Source organism: Merops nubicus, unplaced genomic scaffold (genome assembly GCF_000691845.1).
Source record: "Merops nubicus isolate BGI_N331 unplaced genomic scaffold, ASM69184v1 scaffold1095, whole genome shotgun sequence".
Classification (NCBI taxonomy): Eukaryota; Metazoa; Chordata; class Aves; order Coraciiformes; family Meropidae; genus Merops; species Merops nubicus.
The window spans coordinates 14,824-32,901 of NW_008608745.1; the positions used below are offsets into that span (position 1 = coordinate 14,824).

General features: G+C 41.0%; 1 protein-coding gene across 1 annotated transcript in view; it reads left to right on the plus strand.

Annotated features, from left to right (window-relative positions):
• Positions 1-1,606: 1,606 nt before the first annotated feature.
• LOC103772978 (interferon-induced GTP-binding protein Mx-like) overlaps positions 1,607-18,078 on the plus strand; it is a gene marked incomplete at its 3' end in the record, with an annotated part of 20,117 nt that continues 3,645 nt past the window's right edge. Inside the window, exons 1-11 of the mRNA XM_008940327.1 lie at positions 1,607-1,867; positions 8,647-8,764; positions 9,396-9,460; positions 9,522-9,752; positions 11,272-11,464; positions 12,368-12,505; positions 13,785-13,939; positions 14,988-15,126; positions 15,632-15,830; positions 16,356-16,434; positions 17,509-17,631. Coding sequence (XP_008938575.1) covers positions 1,607-1,867; positions 8,647-8,764; positions 9,396-9,460; positions 9,522-9,752; positions 11,272-11,464; positions 12,368-12,505; positions 13,785-13,939; positions 14,988-15,126; positions 15,632-15,830; positions 16,356-16,434; positions 17,509-17,631 — 1,701 coding nt within the window. The remainder of the gene's footprint in view (positions 1,868-8,646; positions 8,765-9,395; positions 9,461-9,521; positions 9,753-11,271; positions 11,465-12,367; positions 12,506-13,784; positions 13,940-14,987; positions 15,127-15,631; positions 15,831-16,355; positions 16,435-17,508; positions 17,632-18,078) is intronic.

Below are 18,078 nucleotides of genomic sequence, written 5' to 3' on the forward strand. Positions count from 1 at the left end.
GAGGATTTATTTTTTTGTTCTTCTCTTAACATTTTTATAGCATTGTACTAAAAATGAGGGCTTGGGGATTTCCTGTGGTATAATTTCCCACTTTCTTTTCTGCAGGGCACCTTGGTAGGGATTCAACATATCCCACAGCTGTTGGGGCTGGCTCTCGCTCCATGAGGAACACAGTAAAATTGAGGAAAGAGAGGCTTCCTCACCCGGCTCAGCAGTGCATAGAAGATTCTTTGTTTATGAATGTATTGCTACAACAGGCATTTTCTAATATTGCTGAAAATAAAGTGTAATATCCCAGGGATTCCCCACAGAGGAATTTAAATTTAGAGATTTACAAGGTAAGGTATTGTTTCACATGTATATAATTTAGCCACAAAATACTGATGAAACATATATACATTAGTCAAGGATCACATTGCTCCCTATAAAAAGGCTATTTCTTAAGTACTTGAACATTTGTAAGACACAGCTGATGCAATTCAGACATGAAACTAGCCCTGCAGATTTCTTTATGCAGTTGTCCTTGTGTTTATTCCCAAGGTGTAATGAAACATTCCTCCTTGGTGTCAGCACCTCCATTTGTTTTGCTGGAGTGAATCTCAAACTGCTTGAGCTACAGATATATTTCATAGTGAAGAGACAGAATTGTTTTATGGCATAACATGTTTTGATAGTATGCCATAGAAGGGGAAATTCAAATTGTAAGTGCCCAGTAATGGTCATTTGTGACCCAGGAATGATCCAGCATGGCAAGAAGGGGTTATTTGTGAGTGGAAGACATGAGTATGACAGAGACAGGCTTGCTTCCTGTAAGGGAGTGAAGTTTCACTGGGTGATAAGACATTTTGCAGCATCGTCCTGTAGCAATGGTGCAATGGGACTCTACCCCCTCCCCCATCCCTCAAACTGTAATACTAAGGCACCAAACAGTTGTGAGGAACCAATTTTTTTCACCTTATCTGTAATAAATAATGCTCTTCTATTCCTTTCTCATTGTCAGAAGCTCAGAAAGCAGAAAAAAGTTTAGGGGAAAATATCACCTCTTATACAGATCTAGATGTAAGGACCTGTTCTCTCCTGGCAACTCTGCATCTTCTTTGCTAAGTCATGGGGAACAGGTGAGGTGCCTGAAGACTGGAGGAAAGCAAAAGTCGCTCCAGTCTATAAGAAGGGCAGGAAGGATGATCCAGGTAACTACAGACCAGTCAGCCTCAGCTCCATCCCTGGGAAGGTGATGGAACAACTTACCCTTGGTGTTGTCTCTAGGCATATCAAAGATAAGAAGGCTATTCGGTGCAGTCAGCATGGCTTTGCCAAGGGGAAGTCATGTTTGACAAACCTGATAGCCTTATCTGAAGACATTACCAGGTGGATGGATGGTGGCCATGCAGTGGATGTTGTCTATCTGGATTTCAGTAAGGCATTTGACACCATCTCCCACAGCATCCTCATAGGTAAACTGATGATGTGTGGTCTGGATGACCAAGTAGTGATGTGGGTTGCTAACTGGTTGAAGGGAAGAAGTCAGAGAGTTGTAGTCAATGGGGCAGAGTCTAGTTGGAGGCCTGTGTCTAGTGGAGTCCCTCAAGGGTCAGTGCTGGTGCCGATGGTTTTCAATATATTCATCAATGACCTGGATGAGGGATTAGAGAGTGCTGTCAGCAAATCTGATGATGACACGAAACTGGGAGGAGTGGTTGACACACCAGAAGGCTGTGCTGCTATCCAGAGAGACATGGACAGGCAAGAGAGCTGGGTGGGGAGAAATCTTATGAAGATCAACAAGGACAAGTGTAGAGTTCTGCACTTGGGAAAGAATAACCCTATGTACCAGTACAGGTTGGAGACTGCTCTGCTGGAGAGCAGTGTAAGAGAAAGGGACCTGGGGGTTTTGGTGGACAGCAGGATGACCATGAGCCAGCAGTGTGCCCTCGTGGCCAAGAAGGCCAATGGCATCCTGGGGTGTATTATAAGGGGAGTGGCAAGTAGGTCAAGAGAGGTCCTCCTGCCCCTCTACTCTGCCCTGGTGAGGCCACATCTGGAATATTGTGTCCAGTTCTGGGCCGCTCAGCTCAAGAGAGACAGGGAACTGCTGGAGAGAGTCCAGCGTAGGGCTACAAAGATGATTAGGGGAGTGGAGCATCTCCCTTATGAGGAAGGGCTGAAGGAGCTGGGTCTCTTTAGCTTGGAGAAGAGGAGGCTGAGGGGTGACCTCATAGATATCTATAAATATGTCAAGTGGGAGTGTCAGGAGGATGGAGCCAGGCTCTTTTCAGTGACATCCAATAACAGGACAAGGGGCAATGGATACAAGTTGGGACATAGGAGGTTCTATAAAAAAATTAAAAAAGCTTTTTCATGGTGAAGGTGAGGGAGCACTGGAACAGGCTGCCCAGGGGGCTTGTGGAGTCTCCTTCTCTGGAGACATTCAAAACCCTCCTGGACGCGTTCCTGTTCAATGTGCTGTAGGTGATCCTGCTCTGGCAGGGGGGCTGGAGTAGGTGATCTCTGAGGTCCCTTCCAACCCCTAACATTCTGTGATTCTGTGATTCTGTATAACTGTTCAGATAATATCATCACAATGAACATCAACAGATTTCAATAACCCCTGGGAAATAGGTTTAATAATCTAGATAAGACATTTTCAATTCTTAAACACACTGTCTTATATAAGCTGAGGAAACTATCCCACTTTTTGAAGGAATTTACATAACCTAAAATATGTTTCCATATGCTTGATATTAATTCCAAAGACTTTGAATGTATGCCATCTGATCATTGCTTATGTCACTCCATGGGGAATGATGGAGTTTTCTGCTCTAGGCTGACACTTCTTGGAAGAAGAATGCGTTGAACAGTAAACCTCAAAAACATACTCTTCTGCCTTGACAGCACATTTCTGTGCTGTGCTAATGTTACCCTTGCTGTGGATATGCAGCCAACTCATGTGACATTATCAGAATTATACTCTTGCAGCAGCAGAGCTACAGGCAGCTGCACAGTTTACAGGAGCTGCTGAGTGGGCTTGTGGGATGAAATTGCTCACTGAAACGACACCCAATTCAACTACTCTTTTTCATATAAAAATGCCATTATACTTTGCTCCACTCTGCTTCTGCGTGGCTGGAGATCAAGAGTCAGTGGAAGAGTAGAGACTTGGCATGAGCACCCTTCCCTTGTCAATTTATGTTTAACTTCCTGAGCCAAGTAATTTTTAATCAGCTTAAGGGTTTGGTTTTACTTTTCTTTTTACACCAGTTTGGATATTTTTCCAAAAGGAATCAACAGAAAGAATGAACTAAAACAGGGAGGATATATATCCAGCTAGATATGAAGAAGACAAAAAAAAAACAAAAAACAAAAAACAAAAACAAAACAAAAAAAAAACAAACAAAAAAAAAAACCAAAAAAAAAAAAACCACAACACTGTAAGGCTATTTATCACAGTAAGGCTGTGGAATCTCCATCCTTGGGGGCTTTCAAGACTCGATGAGATAAAGCCTGAGATAACACAGTCTGAACCACTTTGAGTTACAAGTATACACTTGATGATATCTGGCAGTCCCTTCCTACCTGAATAATTTTATTATTAGGGTTTATGTCATATAATGGTCCTGTCAACTAGTGCATTTACATTACATTTCGAGATTCCTGTTTTAAAGTCTAATTTGAATTTTCTTTGACAAATACTTGGTTCATTTTTTAAATCATGTCCCATTTTCTTGTTAATTAAAATTATTTTGAAACATACTCTGTTTCTGAGATCTAAATGACATTCTGCTTAATCTATTTTTAAACACCCTTTAATATGTTGTCTTAATCTGTAGAACTGTCTTGCCAGTGAAACATTCTGCTATAAATCATTACATAAACATGAAAACTCTTTTCATTGCATTACACTAAAACCTTCCCCAGTAGAAAGGTAAGGATTTTATTTTGCTGATTCAGAAAAAAATATAAAAGAACTAAAATCTTGATATTTGGAGAAAGGAGAACTCTGATTTCTCCCGTCATGGCATTACGATACTTCCCAGAGCTCCTTCTTTTCTTTGAAACATGAGTCATGTGATAAAATCCTGTAACTGAATCAACCACAAAACAAAGAAACTCCTGACAATTAATAAGCTAATTGGTAGTATGACTTAGAAGCTTATTCCCACTCAGATAAGTCTCCTATATGCTTGAGTGCAAAAAGAGGGATGGTGAAGGCGGCCAGGAGAGCTTGCAGCATCCATCCCCTGCCACAGCCCCCACCCAACTGTGGTGCTGCCTGTGCAGTGCTGGTTCTGTGCCACGTCCCTAGAACAAGCCCTCTGAGTCACTGCTAGATGGGGCAGCAGGAAGAAGCACTGGCTCTGAGGAACACTTCAGCTGCTGTTCAGTCACTTGGAACTCACCAAAACTACCAGGAATTGAAAGCAGCTGATCAAGGCAGCAGGCAAAACCAGAGGGAGTGAGAAAGAAGGGCTGATCAGTGCATCAGACTTGCAAAGCCCCTGACTGGACAAAGCAAGCTGATTTTGCTCAACAGCTTAAAGGCCATAAAAACACACACACAAAAAAAAATGAGGGCAAGAGAGTAGAAAAGGGAGCATTCTGACCCAGAAATATCAAGAAAACAGTGGAAGGACCTGACAAACTGCTTGAGATCTTACTGCCCTGAAGCACTGCATAACGTGGATAAATGACACTGTGTCACTTTGCTCTCTTGTCCCTCATGTTCAGCAGCCTCAGCAGTACCCTGCAGCCTCACGACACCAAAGGTGGGTGGCGGCACAGCTTGCCACCCTGATTGGACTGGAAAGTCTTATTGTGAGGTGAAATAAATACTCCCTTTCCTGTGGAGGAGGCCCTCATCTACTTGCTTTTGGCATGAAGTGATGAGGAGCCAGAAAGGGTCCCCTGGATGGAATGGGGCCAGCATTCCTGGCAGACAGCCCCGATGGGAGTGAGGTACAGCAGCCTGCCCAATGTCCACTTGTCCCAGCTGGTTTTGCTCCACATCTGAGTGAGCTGACTCAGCAAGCTGACTTCTTGGGGGGAGGGGGGGGCAGGGTAGAGAGAGAAGAAAGTGAAGTTGTTGCTCATGGGCAATATTTCCAAGTATCTCTGTCATTTGCCCCTGCCATACCTGTACTGCTGCCACAGTATAGTCAAGCAAGGCAGCAGCCAGCTGTACTCGTAGAATCATAGAATTGTCGGGGTTGGAAGGGACCTGAAATATCATCTAGTTCCATCCCCCCTGCTACAGGCAGGGGCATCTCCCACTAGATCAGGTTGCTCAGAGCTCCATCCAGCCTGGCCTTAAAATCTTCCAGGGATGGGGCTTCCACCATTTCCCTGGGCAACCTGTTCCAGTGTCTCACCACCCTCATGGTGAAGAACTTCTTCCTAAACGTCTAATCTGTATCTACCTACTTCTAGTTTGCTCCATTCCCCCTAGTCCTATCACTACCCAACATCCTAAAAAGTCCCTCACCAGCTTTCCTGTAGGCCCCGTTAAGGTACTAGAAGGCCACAATAAGGTCACCTCGGAGCCTTCTCTTCTCCAGACTGAACAGCCCCAACTGTCTCAGTCTGTCTTCATAGGGGAGGTGCTCCAGCCCTCGGATCATCCTTGTGGCCCTTCTTTGGACACATTCCAGCACTTCCATATCTAATATCTCATAAGAAGTACCATTTCTGTCATCTGCTAAACAAGAGGAGGAAATGAAAGGAAAAAAATGCATTCTGTTTGTGTTTCCAGAGCTACCATGAAGCAAGCTCCTTTTCACATGGGGACTGGTTTCATTTCTCCTGCTTTTCATCAGAGTATGTAGGTGGAGCCTGTACATACAAAAGCACCAGAAGAAGTTGAAAAAAGTTACTGCCTCTCCTTGCTACAGGACACTACACAGGTAGAAGTTTCTCTTTTTCTTCCTCTAAAAATAATCATGGAACTTTTGACAGTTATCTTCATTCCTTTTAATAGTTGTATGTGAGAAGGCTGCATAAGAGTCTGAAGTAAGTGTGCTCAAATAAGGATTGCCAGGAGTAGAATTTGTTGTCTTCTGGGGTGGAGAAAAAGAAAAGACATTAGCATTTTTTTTTTTCTTTAAAGGGAGACTGAGAGACAGCATTTAAATTGGAACATATTTTTAAATGTATTTAATATTTTAATATATAGCAATCATTCATTCCACTAAATTGAAAGGCAGGTAGAGAACAGGAGAGGCAATAAAAGGGTTTCCTGTTAGAAACATTATTATCAGTAAATGATTTTCTGTAGCAATAGAAAATCACAAAAGAATCTGGTAGCCAGTGAATGGGGAATGTATTTTTGTTAAGATAAAGCACTGAGTCCTCATTCAAGGATGAGAAAAAAGTTCAAACTGGAATATAAAGAAAAGGGGATGTGTGGAGAAAGATGAGGGAACTGTAAAATTAATACCTACAATGAAATTAAAGTAGTTCAGTTGCCTTTTATTTTTGGTCAAAATTGAGAAGTTTCCCCATAGTAATTTATTATTTTCATAAAAGGAAACAGGAATATATATTTTTAGTTGCAGCACTTTATTAAAAAGAAAGACTGAATTGCAAGTGTAGGCTTAACCTGTATTTTTCTAAACTTCTTTTACACATTGAAAATATAACTTACATATCTCTGATTGTCACCCAAATGGGGAATAAAACTCCTTAACACTTGATATGTATAAAAGAGTAGGCATTACTTTATTCAGTGTCAGAGGCATGGGGGATCACTCCACCTAGCATGGCCTCCGTACACTGTATCAGCTAGTACACGTATTGTTCTGCTACATACATATTAATGACATTTCTCTGAATGTTCATGAATATTCATTAACTGATTGATCTATTTACATAGCCATTATGCATGCCTCTTAAATCGCTATGGGGCTTCTAGAGGCGCCTTCCGTGGTCTCTGGTGGTCCCTAGTGGTCTTTGGCAGTTCTTCATACAGAGAACTTTCTGTGAACTTCACATCCTCTTATATGGGCGTAAACTGGCTCATCGTTTGGCCTCTTAAGTTCCGCTGTTATCTTGTCCTATGCCAGTCAGTTTCTCGTGTGATCTTTGGCAAGCAGCTGTTATCTGCTTTGTGCTTTCTTGGTTTAGAAGTTAGCTTGTGAACATTTACAATAACAATTCTTTGTCCTTGCATATCTCAAGGAGTTATTTTGTGAATACTTTAAATACGATCATCCTGTTTTAACATCTTCTCAAATTAGAGAACTCGTAAACTTGATTCAGCTAAAAAAAACTAAAAGAACAGAAAGTTATTTCAAGCAAAAATGTATTTCTCCTAAATTGTTTTTCCAAGTGTTTGAGTTAAACAGATCTTGTGTTTGGCAGGGGAAGCTTAAAAAAAATCTAACTTTGAAAAAAATACTGTTGGGGTTTTTTTTAATTTGAATAATTCTTTCTGGAAATCACTTTCCCTGGAAAATGCCACACCTAAACCCTTCAGTTTCTTCAGTTCCCTCAGAAAATACCTGAACAATACTTTCACATAAAGAAAAGCTAAACAAGAAAATAAAGTCTTCTAGTTCTCCCTTCTCTTAACATCATGTCAACAAAGTCTGCTTTTTTGGAGAGGGTTTTAAGCTATAGAGTGGAAACACTAAGATACTGAGCTTCCAAAGCAGGTGTAAGATTTGCCCCTGACAAGCGTTTCTACTACAAGAGAAGTGAGTTGGCTGCACAGCAGACTATGGCTTGGTGCATCCTCCTCTCCTTGCCAGTGGCTGACCCTCATAGACCTTCTCGTGCAGCCACACAGCCCTGTTCTCCTTCCAGGTAACTGGAGTTATGCACCCGCACACATTCTCAAAATACCTTTTGGCAAAATATTTCATTGAGGAAAACTGGCTTTTTGCAAAAATGGCTGGTGTTGTAAATAGTTACTTGTAAATAGTTACAATACTGTTTGTTTTAGCAATTGTAAGCAAAGATACCTGCATCCTTGAAGTATTTAAGAAAGTCGGCTGAAACTAAATAAGGGAACAAAGGACTCTCGCAAACAAAAGGATGAGGCAAGTGTGATGGTTTGAAAGTCCTTCCGCTCCTGGGAGTGGAGATTTGAAATCTAAAATCAGAAGTGAGCCTGAATGAAAGAGGCGGAGATCTGTTGTATTTCCTCTCCCCTCTTCCTGCCTTCGGGAGTTCCTGCTGGGGTCTGTAAAGGGGGAGGGAAGACACGCCCCCTCCTCCCTTTCCTGGGATCCCGGCCCGAGAGACGCTGACCTGCTGCTTTCTTCTTCTGTGCTGCACGTGGCGGTGAGCACAGATGGCGGTGCCATCTTGGGACCTGGGCCTGCGCTACGGGCTCATTCCCTGCCTCCATCCACACCCAAGGTTTGTGCATCCAGCTTCAATCCAGCGAGATCCAGTACTGAGGAGCCTCAACGCTGCATTTTGGTTTTGTATTTTTGGAATTTTACCCTTCCTTGCTTTGTTGTTCCCATAATCCCTTTACCCTGTTAAACCCCTACCCTTCTTCCTTTCTGTTTTCTGTTAAATAGTATATTTCACTTTTGTTAAAATGCAAAGCTTTCATTACCCCTGCCTTCCTTTGTTTACCTCTCTACCTGAGAAAACTAAGGGATAAGGGAGGGGGAACACAATTCTGCCTTCTAACCAGGACAGGCAACTCTCAACCAAATAAGGAAGAAGAGGCCAAAAGTTCAAGCAAAGTTCTTCTCTTGGAAAATAACCAGGAACCACCAGGACCCTCATGGAAACCTCTCAGAGACCCAAACATCATGCATAATGACCACATGAATATGACGATTAGTTTCAGGAAATAGAATGAACATACATTATTTTTCTGGGAAATTTGATAAATATATACATAGCAGGATGATATAAGCTTTGACTGATGCAACACATGTTATGCATGTTAGGCTGAGTGATCCCCTGTGCATCTGGCACTGTAACAAGTAGAATGGCTGCTTCTTCATGCTACATTGGTGTTCAGGGGTTTATTCCTGATCTTGGTGACAGTGTAACATTGTCTTTGCCCCAAAAAATTTTCTTCTCTCCTCTGTGACATTTTTTTTGAAAACACAAAGAAAGCATATGAGAGGTAGAGAAATATCTTGGGCACTCTTTTTTGGGAGGTATCCTCTTTATGTGTGAGTGTATGCCCATTTTGTTTCTTCTTTTCTTAAATAAGTTCTGTAGTAGATATGTTGCCAACAGACATCCTAAGCTTTTTTTTTCAGGAGCACTGGGCAACTTTGGTTGCAATAAAGCCCCATTTTGTGACAGTGGCTGCTGTCTTGTTTTGTGGGTGTCTCTGTAACACTGTCACAATTGATATCTACTAAGGGTTTGAATCAGTAAATAAAAGTTATGTTATGTTAGATTTTCTCTGCTATGATCACCATTTCAAGCTGGAGACACTCAGTACACTATGTTTGATTTCAGAAGCTGTATGAAAGAGTGGTTGGACCAGACAGTAATCACTATTTAGTGAAGAACTTAAGGACAACCTGCGTGATAGGACAAAAAATCAGCAGGACATGGATAATACAGAAGTAGAGTTTAAACAGGTTTCTAAAAAACACAAACATGCCCTGAAGAAAGATGGGTTTGCATCATCTTCTTTACAACCATATTTAGAAGCTTTTGCAGTACCTCTCCCACCAGAACTAGAAAATGAAGATCATCTGATGCCAGAGAATACGACTGAGAGAAACCCTAACTATGAGCAGGAGCTGAAGAAACAGTATGATAAAGAACAGGACAAGGTAAGGCAGATACCAGAAGAAGGTATAGATCCTACCCACTCTTACGTTGTGCCCCAAAATTAATTCCCTTGTGTCCTTGGGCAATCTGCACTTACTAGGGCTAAGCAGGAGAGTACTTTTGAGAGCAGGGCCAAGCAGTGATTTGTGTAACTAGGAAGATGGGTACCTGCAACTAGTCTGCAGGCATAAAAAGTGCAGGTGTAAAAACCAGGATGGTGACAGCCTAGCAGCCAGTTTAATGTGCAATATGTACCTGTTCCGCTGGTAACAATTAGCAAATGCTGAATAGAAATATTAAAATCTGATACACTTTTTACTTGAGGTTGTGCTACCTTCAACAGAAATGCAAAGAAAGGTTAACAATAACCTGTGTTGAATATCCAAGACAGAATACAGATTGGTTTTAAGTCTGTGTCATAGCTGATGCTGTTCCTTGAAAATGGTGAGGGTTTGCTAGGTAGCAAAAATTGTAATGAAGATCGTAAGGAGAAGTTACCAATCAGGTTTTAAAATGCCTGCCTCCAGTAATGTGTGCTGTCTTTCTCATCTTGAGAGGAAAATCTGCTCTGTTTGATTACATCTGACGGATCAATGTATTTTCAGAGGTGGCTTTCTTAGACAAAAGTGGTTATGGGAAACCTTATGCTATACTTCCAAAAAATCCAGTATGAACGTGCAGTTAGGAACTGCAAAATACTGGTGCTCTCAAAATTGCATTTCTAAATGCAGCAGCCAGACTAGAGTGTGGAGAGACAAACAGAGAGAAAAGACCAAGCTGGCCTTTCATACTTTAGCTGGGCATACTTAAGGGCAGGTAGACCAGTGTTTTATAAGGCAGAAAATTATTTAATTTGTTTTTATGAAAATTAAGAGCCCGTGTTAATATCTGGCACATGTATCAAAACTAAAATGTGACAAGAAAAACATGTAAAACAAATCACTCATATTCAGCCGTTAGCCTAGCCTAAAATGAGGCAAAGAAGAGCCATGGTGATCTAAAAGATTTTAGCCACCTGCTAAAGCCACCATGACAGAACACTTTTGCTATTTGCTCACAAACTAAATCTTGAAACTTCAAAACAAACACTTCATAAGCTATTTTGTACTACATTATTACTAGGACTATTCTTGATTTGCATACACATACTTCAGTATACCTGAAGATGAGTAGAAGAAAATAGTTATTTTTTAAAAATAAATTATCAAACCACACTTAGTACTGAGGTCTCCTTTTACTCTTTGCCTTCTTAGGACAGGTTGCACAGCTTGGTATTTTTATTAAGTGTGGTTACTGAGCCAACCAAAACTGATTTTGTCGTATTTATAGATAACCTGTTTATAAAATGGAGATGCAAGGATGCACAGTGATATGAAGTACAACTCGATGCCAGTAGATAAGGTTTACTAGAGAATGATGAGCTAGAAAAGATGCCTAAAAGTTTGGGTGTAGGGTTTTTTTTGCGTGTGTATGGAAACAAGTTATTTTAAAATTATGGAAAATTTGTTGTAACTTTATCAGGCAGCAGAACATACCTTGTACAACCAATATGAGGAAAAGATCCGACCCTGCATTGATCTCATTGATAGCCTGAGAGCTCTGGGAATTGAAAAAGACCTGGCTCTGCCCGCCATCGCAGTCATTGGAGACCAGAGCTCAGGGAAGAGCTCTGTCCTAGAGGCCCTCTCTGGTATTGCTCTTCCTAGGGGCAACGGTAAGAACTGACCTTCTCAGGTTTTCACCTGGAGTTCGTTTGATGAGGCAGAAGGGACTTTTTCTTTTTTTTTCCTCTTTTTTTTTTTTTTTTTTTTTTCTTTTTCTTTTTCAGACTAGGATTGGATAACTCCATGGCTGAGATTGTATCTAAGTAGTGAGACTTTCAGCTCTGGTTTCCTGTAGAAAAAATTGACATGCAGGTGGGGCACTGCAGGGTAACCCCAACAAAACACGTGTTCTGGTTTGTCAAGAGTCAAGGAGTAAGAAGAGTACCATACACTTGCCTCAAACTGTGGATAGAGTGAAAGGTAGCATCAGCTGGCTTTGTGCATTTGCCAGCAAAGAGTAGTGCGTGGAGTATCAGCTTCACATGGAGGACTAGTTTTGAAATTTTTCTTTTGGGGGTTGTTTGGGTTTTTTTTAACAAGATTTTCTTACAGATACCCTTTTGGCAAAGATCTTTACTTACAAATGTGCGTGCACGTGTGTGTATGTATACACACATGTGACTTCTGATTCATTTCTAGCTCTGTGCATGTGTATACACACATACAAGTTCTGCAAGTTCTATATAAGCAAACGATGCCAAGTTCCTCAGGCAGGACTTGAGGAGAAGGATTTTGTAGGATGTAGTTGAAGCACTAAAACAGGTCACCCAGATAGGTGAAATTCTCTCTCTTTGGAGGTTTTCAAGACAAAATGTAGCTTGACCTTGTCTAGTGCCAGTAACAGTCCTACTCAGAGCAGGAAGTCAGAGAAGAGTACTTTGGCAGTGTCTCTTGGAACATTTTTGTGTCTCTGTGCAAAGTGCTAGGCAATCCTGTGTATGCCACACAGTCCATGGCTATGTATCATGCATAACAACTGCTGAGAGTTTCCTCTGTCTTTGGAACTGCTGCAGGTATTGTTACTCGATGTCCCTTGGAACTTAAGCTGAAGAGAATACCTGCCACCCAGGCATGGAAAGGGAAAATTTGTTTCCACAATACCAGTACAGAGCTCCACAATGCCTCTGAGGTGGAGAAAGCAATCAGACAAGGTGACTTATAACATATTCCCCTCTTACTTGGCTTGCTTAATCTCCTCTGAGTACTTTCTCCCCTTTTCTTAGGCTGAGCAGCAGTCCCCAGACTAACACAGAGATTGTAGTCACAGGTAACACCAAGAGCTAAATTCAAGGCAGAAGGAGGTAGGGTAGCAAAGAGTTGTACTACTTACTACTTCAGTGGTGAAGATGATCCATGATGTTTGATAAAAGCCCAGACTGTTTCCCCAGCTGGATGCTTCTTGCCTGTTCTGGGCAGGTCATCTATTAAAATGTAAACATTCAAACCCCAAAATTTTTCCTGTCATCTGTTCAAAAGCAGAATACTTGAGGTGTCTGTGACTGGAAATCATGATTTTGGAGAAAATTCCAAGAAAGCAGCGTGGAGAACTTCTAGAGTTTCTGCCAGCTAGCATGACCACAGCCTCAATCACTGCTCTTCCCATGTCACAGCTTTACTTTTAGAGTATTTCATGCTGTGTAAGGAAACATTTTTCCTACCCAAAGGGCAGACCAAAGTCACAAACATCCTGACCCGGTACCCCTCTCGTACCGGTTCATGGCAAGGCACTTGCCCTAAATCCTGAAGTTGGATTGCACTTATTTCCTCTACTAGCATAGCTCTGCAACATTGTTGTTTGTCCTAATGTTTTTTTTTCATTAGCTTTTCAATGTATTATTTCAGTGTTTTCAATATATCCTTCCACTTGCCTGTACAAGGCATGTAGGATAAATTGATTGAGGTAATTACATAACTGAAACTCTCTCATGAGAATGACTATGGGATTTCCTTTTTCCTCTGCTGCTCACAGCTCAAGCATCATTACATTATAATGTCTCAGACAAATTACTTGATTGCTTAACGTCTCTATCAAAATGTAAAGAATATAGAATAACACCTATTTACTTTTCAAGGTAGCCAAGGATTTACTACAAAGTGTCTTGATGTTGAGGAAGCATTTCTGTAACTGAGGAGTATTTTATCTAGACACTTTCATTGCAGTTTATTTACACGTGTTTTGTCTGCATATATGAGAGTTCTTAAGTGTATGCTCTGAAAACTATTGTAGTTCACATTCCAAAAGGACTCCGATCATAATTTCCATATATTTGTTCATAAATAGATTTACACTCATCACTGGATCTGAAAAAAGCCAAGCCTAAAAGAGCCTTAGGTGGTGGTAGTTACTTTTCAAAGCCATTGTGCTCAGCTTCACTTGGATGCATTGTTTGCATTTGTTTGATGCATTACCTTGCTCTTTTCTCTGTGCAGCCCAGGATGTTGTGGCTGGCACTAAAGGTGCCATCAGTGGAGAACTAATTTCCCTAGAAATTTGGTCCCCAGAAGTACCAGATTTGACACTAATTGATCTTCCTGGAATTGCCAGAGTGGCCGTGGGAGATCAGCCAAAGGACATTGGGGAGCAGGTAAGATTCAGTCCCGTGTGCCAAGCTGTGCACAGGGTCACTTTTGTAAGGTACCTGCTGTGCGTGCCTCGGCTGCAGGGCACTGCAGTTATGCTAGGCCAGCTGTGAGGGTGACATACAGGAGCTAGGTGGATTGTTTCTCCTAAAATACCTTTAAATAAGAACTTGGAATAAGACTAAAACAGACAAGATTGGATTGTCTGGGCTTTACTGTCTGGGAGAAGAGTAATTTCATTTCACAATTAGATAGTAATCTTTCTACTGTATTCAGAAGAAAGCAAAAGTGTGACATGAACCACACATTTCCATCATCCCCAGCTGCCTGCATGCCACAGAGATGGAGGCTATAGCGTTGCAGCATGTCAGAAATAGGGATGGGTGGGAAGAATAAAAGAGAGGCACCTTTACCAGAACTCATTAAAAAAAAAAGTTTGCTTGCTTCGGTATAAGCACAGTAGAGCTGTCTGCAATACAACACAAAGCATGAGAAACTTTTTTAGTCTGGCATTGAAACATTGAAAAAATTCCTAGTAGGTGTCATGTGCAACTTGTTTGGTGGGGGTTTTTTGTTTTGTTGGTTTTTTTGTTTTTTCACAAATAGCCCACTGAAATACAAGCCAAAGACATTTGCTTTCCTTTCAGACATACAAATTTGAGATTTATCAGTATAATCTAGCTTGCTTGCTTTACACGAGCGTGTGCTTAGACATTAGAACTTGTTCTTCTTACATGTGATTATTTATGAAGTATCTTTAATACTTCCATAATGAAAGTTCATATGCATGAGAGGTCAAACTTTACACAGCTTTCAGAGCAGGCGTAACAACAATCTGGTCTCATTTATGCTAGGTATTTGGATTACTCTTAACACAGGAAAGAGGCTGCATTCTTCTGCTGACCCATTTCCATGCTGTCCTTTACTATGCAATACTGTCCTCAGTATATGTGACATTTAATGTCATCAGACAGCAGCTTGTATTGATAGAAATGGTCACATCCTACATGCAAGCATCTGATTTCACTAAGTTTTACTACTGTTGTATTGCAGATCAAAACACTACTTAAAAAAATTATTGGCTGCAAAGAGACACTCAATTTGGTAGTGGTGCCATGCAATGTGGATATTGCAACAACAGAAGCACTGAAAATGGCTCAAGAGGTGGACCCAAGTGGAGAAAGGACATTAGGTGAGGTAATTTTCATACTACAAGTTGAAGAGAAGTGCAGATTTTTTTTTTTCTGTTAAAGTCTGATGTTCTGTATTCCATGCCAGATCTGTAAAATTAGCTACTAGAAGAAAAAATAAAATTAAAATAGCCTAAATAAACTATTTATAAAGCTTGAGATGACCCAGTAGCTCTAAGAATCTCTCAATTTTGAGTCTTGCTGGCATTCCTGTTATGAATAACTGGAAATTGAAAATCTCAGAGTAAATAGTTGAAAACCTTCGCTACTGCCTGTTAAAAAAGGTTTGCAAGGCAGAAGTCATGGTGGTAAGCCAAGTGCAGAGCAAGTTTTAGAGTGCAAAGCCCAGGACCTGAAAGCTTTCTGGGAGGGAGAAAACAGAATGAAGAGAAATTGCTTTATAAAACATGGAAGAGTGTTCCCACTCTGGCGGCAGGATGTCCTACTGCACCTCTCCCACCTTGAACTTCAGTGCTTGACTAACTTTCTCTTTGGATAACTTCACAGGTATCCTCACTAAACCTGACCTTGTAGACAGAGGAACTGAAGAGTCTATCATTAACATAATACGAAATCAAGTCATCCCTCTCAAAAAAGGATACATGATCGTGAAGTGTCGTGGGCAGCAGGACATCCACAACAAAATGGCCTTAGCCACTGCAATCCAGCAGGAGAGAAAGTTCTTCGAGACTCACAGATATTTCAGGTACTTCTCACAGAAAGGACCTATTCAAGTCTCTTAAAAACTTTCTTAGCACTTCAAGTTAAGCACTGAAATATTTCTATTCACTGGAAAACATGGTGAAATCCAGCATGAGAAAAGATGATGCCTGTCCTCAGGGCACAGATTTCCCCAGAAGATGAGTCAGAGGCAAATCAGTCATAATATAGAGAATGGCAGGTGAAAAGGTTTTTGAATCAGTGTACTTCATACATGCAGAAATAACACAGCAGAATATTAATCTGCTATTAGAGTTGCTATCTTCAGATTCTTCTCCATTTCCCTTTGCTTTGCCAGTAGCAGTAGCTGTCAGACCACTCTTCCATAAAAGCTATGGTGCCCAGAGAGTTCTGGGCTGCTGCTGCTGCATCTGTAGTAGCACTCCCCAGAGGGCCCTTTCTTTACTCAATGTTTGTAGTAGAACTAGTGAAAACAGAGCAGGTCATCAGTTCTGCATCCTTCCTCTGTGCACACAGTCTATCCAAAACATCTTTTTCCTCTTTTTTGCAGCATTCTTATGGAAGAAGGAAAGGCTACTGTCCCTCAGCTGGCAGCAACACTCACAAACGAACTCGTGAGGCATATTATTGTAGGTAACAGAGGGGTCCTACTAAGCTGCTTGTATCAGTAAATAGCTAAAAATAAATTCTGTCCTTCAGCCCTGTATTGCAATTGACTGCAATTGAATTGCATGATAGTGTGCATAAATAGTACTTAATTATCTTTGAATCCAACAATCTGAGAACAAGTTGAACTGGGAGTTAGACATAAACCCATGCTCTGCCCTCAAATTTGCCTTTAAGCTGAAGATTGACAGTAGGCAATACAGAATAAAGTCAGAATTGTTTAGGCCTTTTGGAAAAGACCTTCAAGATCATCAAGTCCAACCATCAGTCTAACTCTACCAAGTCCACTGCTGACATGTCCCCAGGTACCACAGGCAAACTTCATCTCTTTGTGACTTATAACTCCTGCCTTTTCAATGGCAGCCATGACATTTCTTTTGTTTGCGAAGAGTGTCGATCTGCTGGCTGACAAGTTACAGCTATCATCTCACTAAAACACAATCATTTATATTTAACTGCAAATGTCTTCAAAATCTCAAGATCTAATTGCTTTATTACTATACTAATACAGGTATGTTGGGTTTTTAATAAGTGTATCTGCAATTAATGTATCTTATTTCATTAAAGGAAAATGCTAAAATAGAAGGAATACCTAAACACTCACTCCTGAAGGAAAACAAAATATGTATGTATGAAACCTTATATAAAATAAGGAACTGAAACACTGTTCAATCAAGTATTTATGAGGAATGGAGGGGTCAGTACATTCCCCGCAGCACCTCCTCCCCGGCACAGCCTGTGAGGACATAGCTTTTGGCTCACTGTAGGTGAAATGTTGCCCTACTCTGCCCATCTCACAGTGAGGTCCAGCCTACTTTTTCAGGGAGATCCTAGTGCTCTGCCTTCTCTCAGTGAAGGCCATATTTGCATTCTGTGCTATCCCACTATCGCATATGAGATGCAAAGAGCTCTTGGACTCCTAAGAGCAGCAAAGACCATGTGCAGGTGTGCGTCATTCTTCAACAGATCTTGTTTGCCTCCCCAAACTAGACATGTTCAACCTACCTAAATGCCCTTCTTTGCTGTTTACTCTCCAGAAAACTTTGCCAGCACTAGAGAACCAAGTACATGCGGTGCTCCAAAAAACATTGCAGGATCTACAAAAGTATAGAAGAGGCACACCCAGAACAGAGTCTGAGAAGCTGGTTTTCCTTGCAGATGTAAGTATGAATATTAATTTGGTCACAGAGGAGGGTGAAGAGGTAAATGTGGGAGGAAAAAAAAACACCCAACGTTTTGAAACCAACAGTATGAACCACTAGGAGGCTTGTGGTATTTGTCACTGAAGTGTTTTGAAAGTAATATAGACAAACCTCTGGCAGGAATACATCACACCTGTGAAAATAGTTAATCACAGGAGCTCATGGCCCCTTACAGCAATTTTTTTTCCTGTAGTTAATGGACAAGAGACCTGAATGGCAACTTAGTTGACTGGTCAAAATCAAGCAACTCAGAGAGGGAAAACTTACACTCCTAGACATTTTAAAAGTTTTTCATTGTTTACAGCACTCATAAGAGCAAAGGATTTCCTGAGATCAAAATGAGTTTTCAAGTCTATCTAAGTGTCTAATCTTAGGGAGCTAATCCCTTAGTAAGCTTTCAGCAGG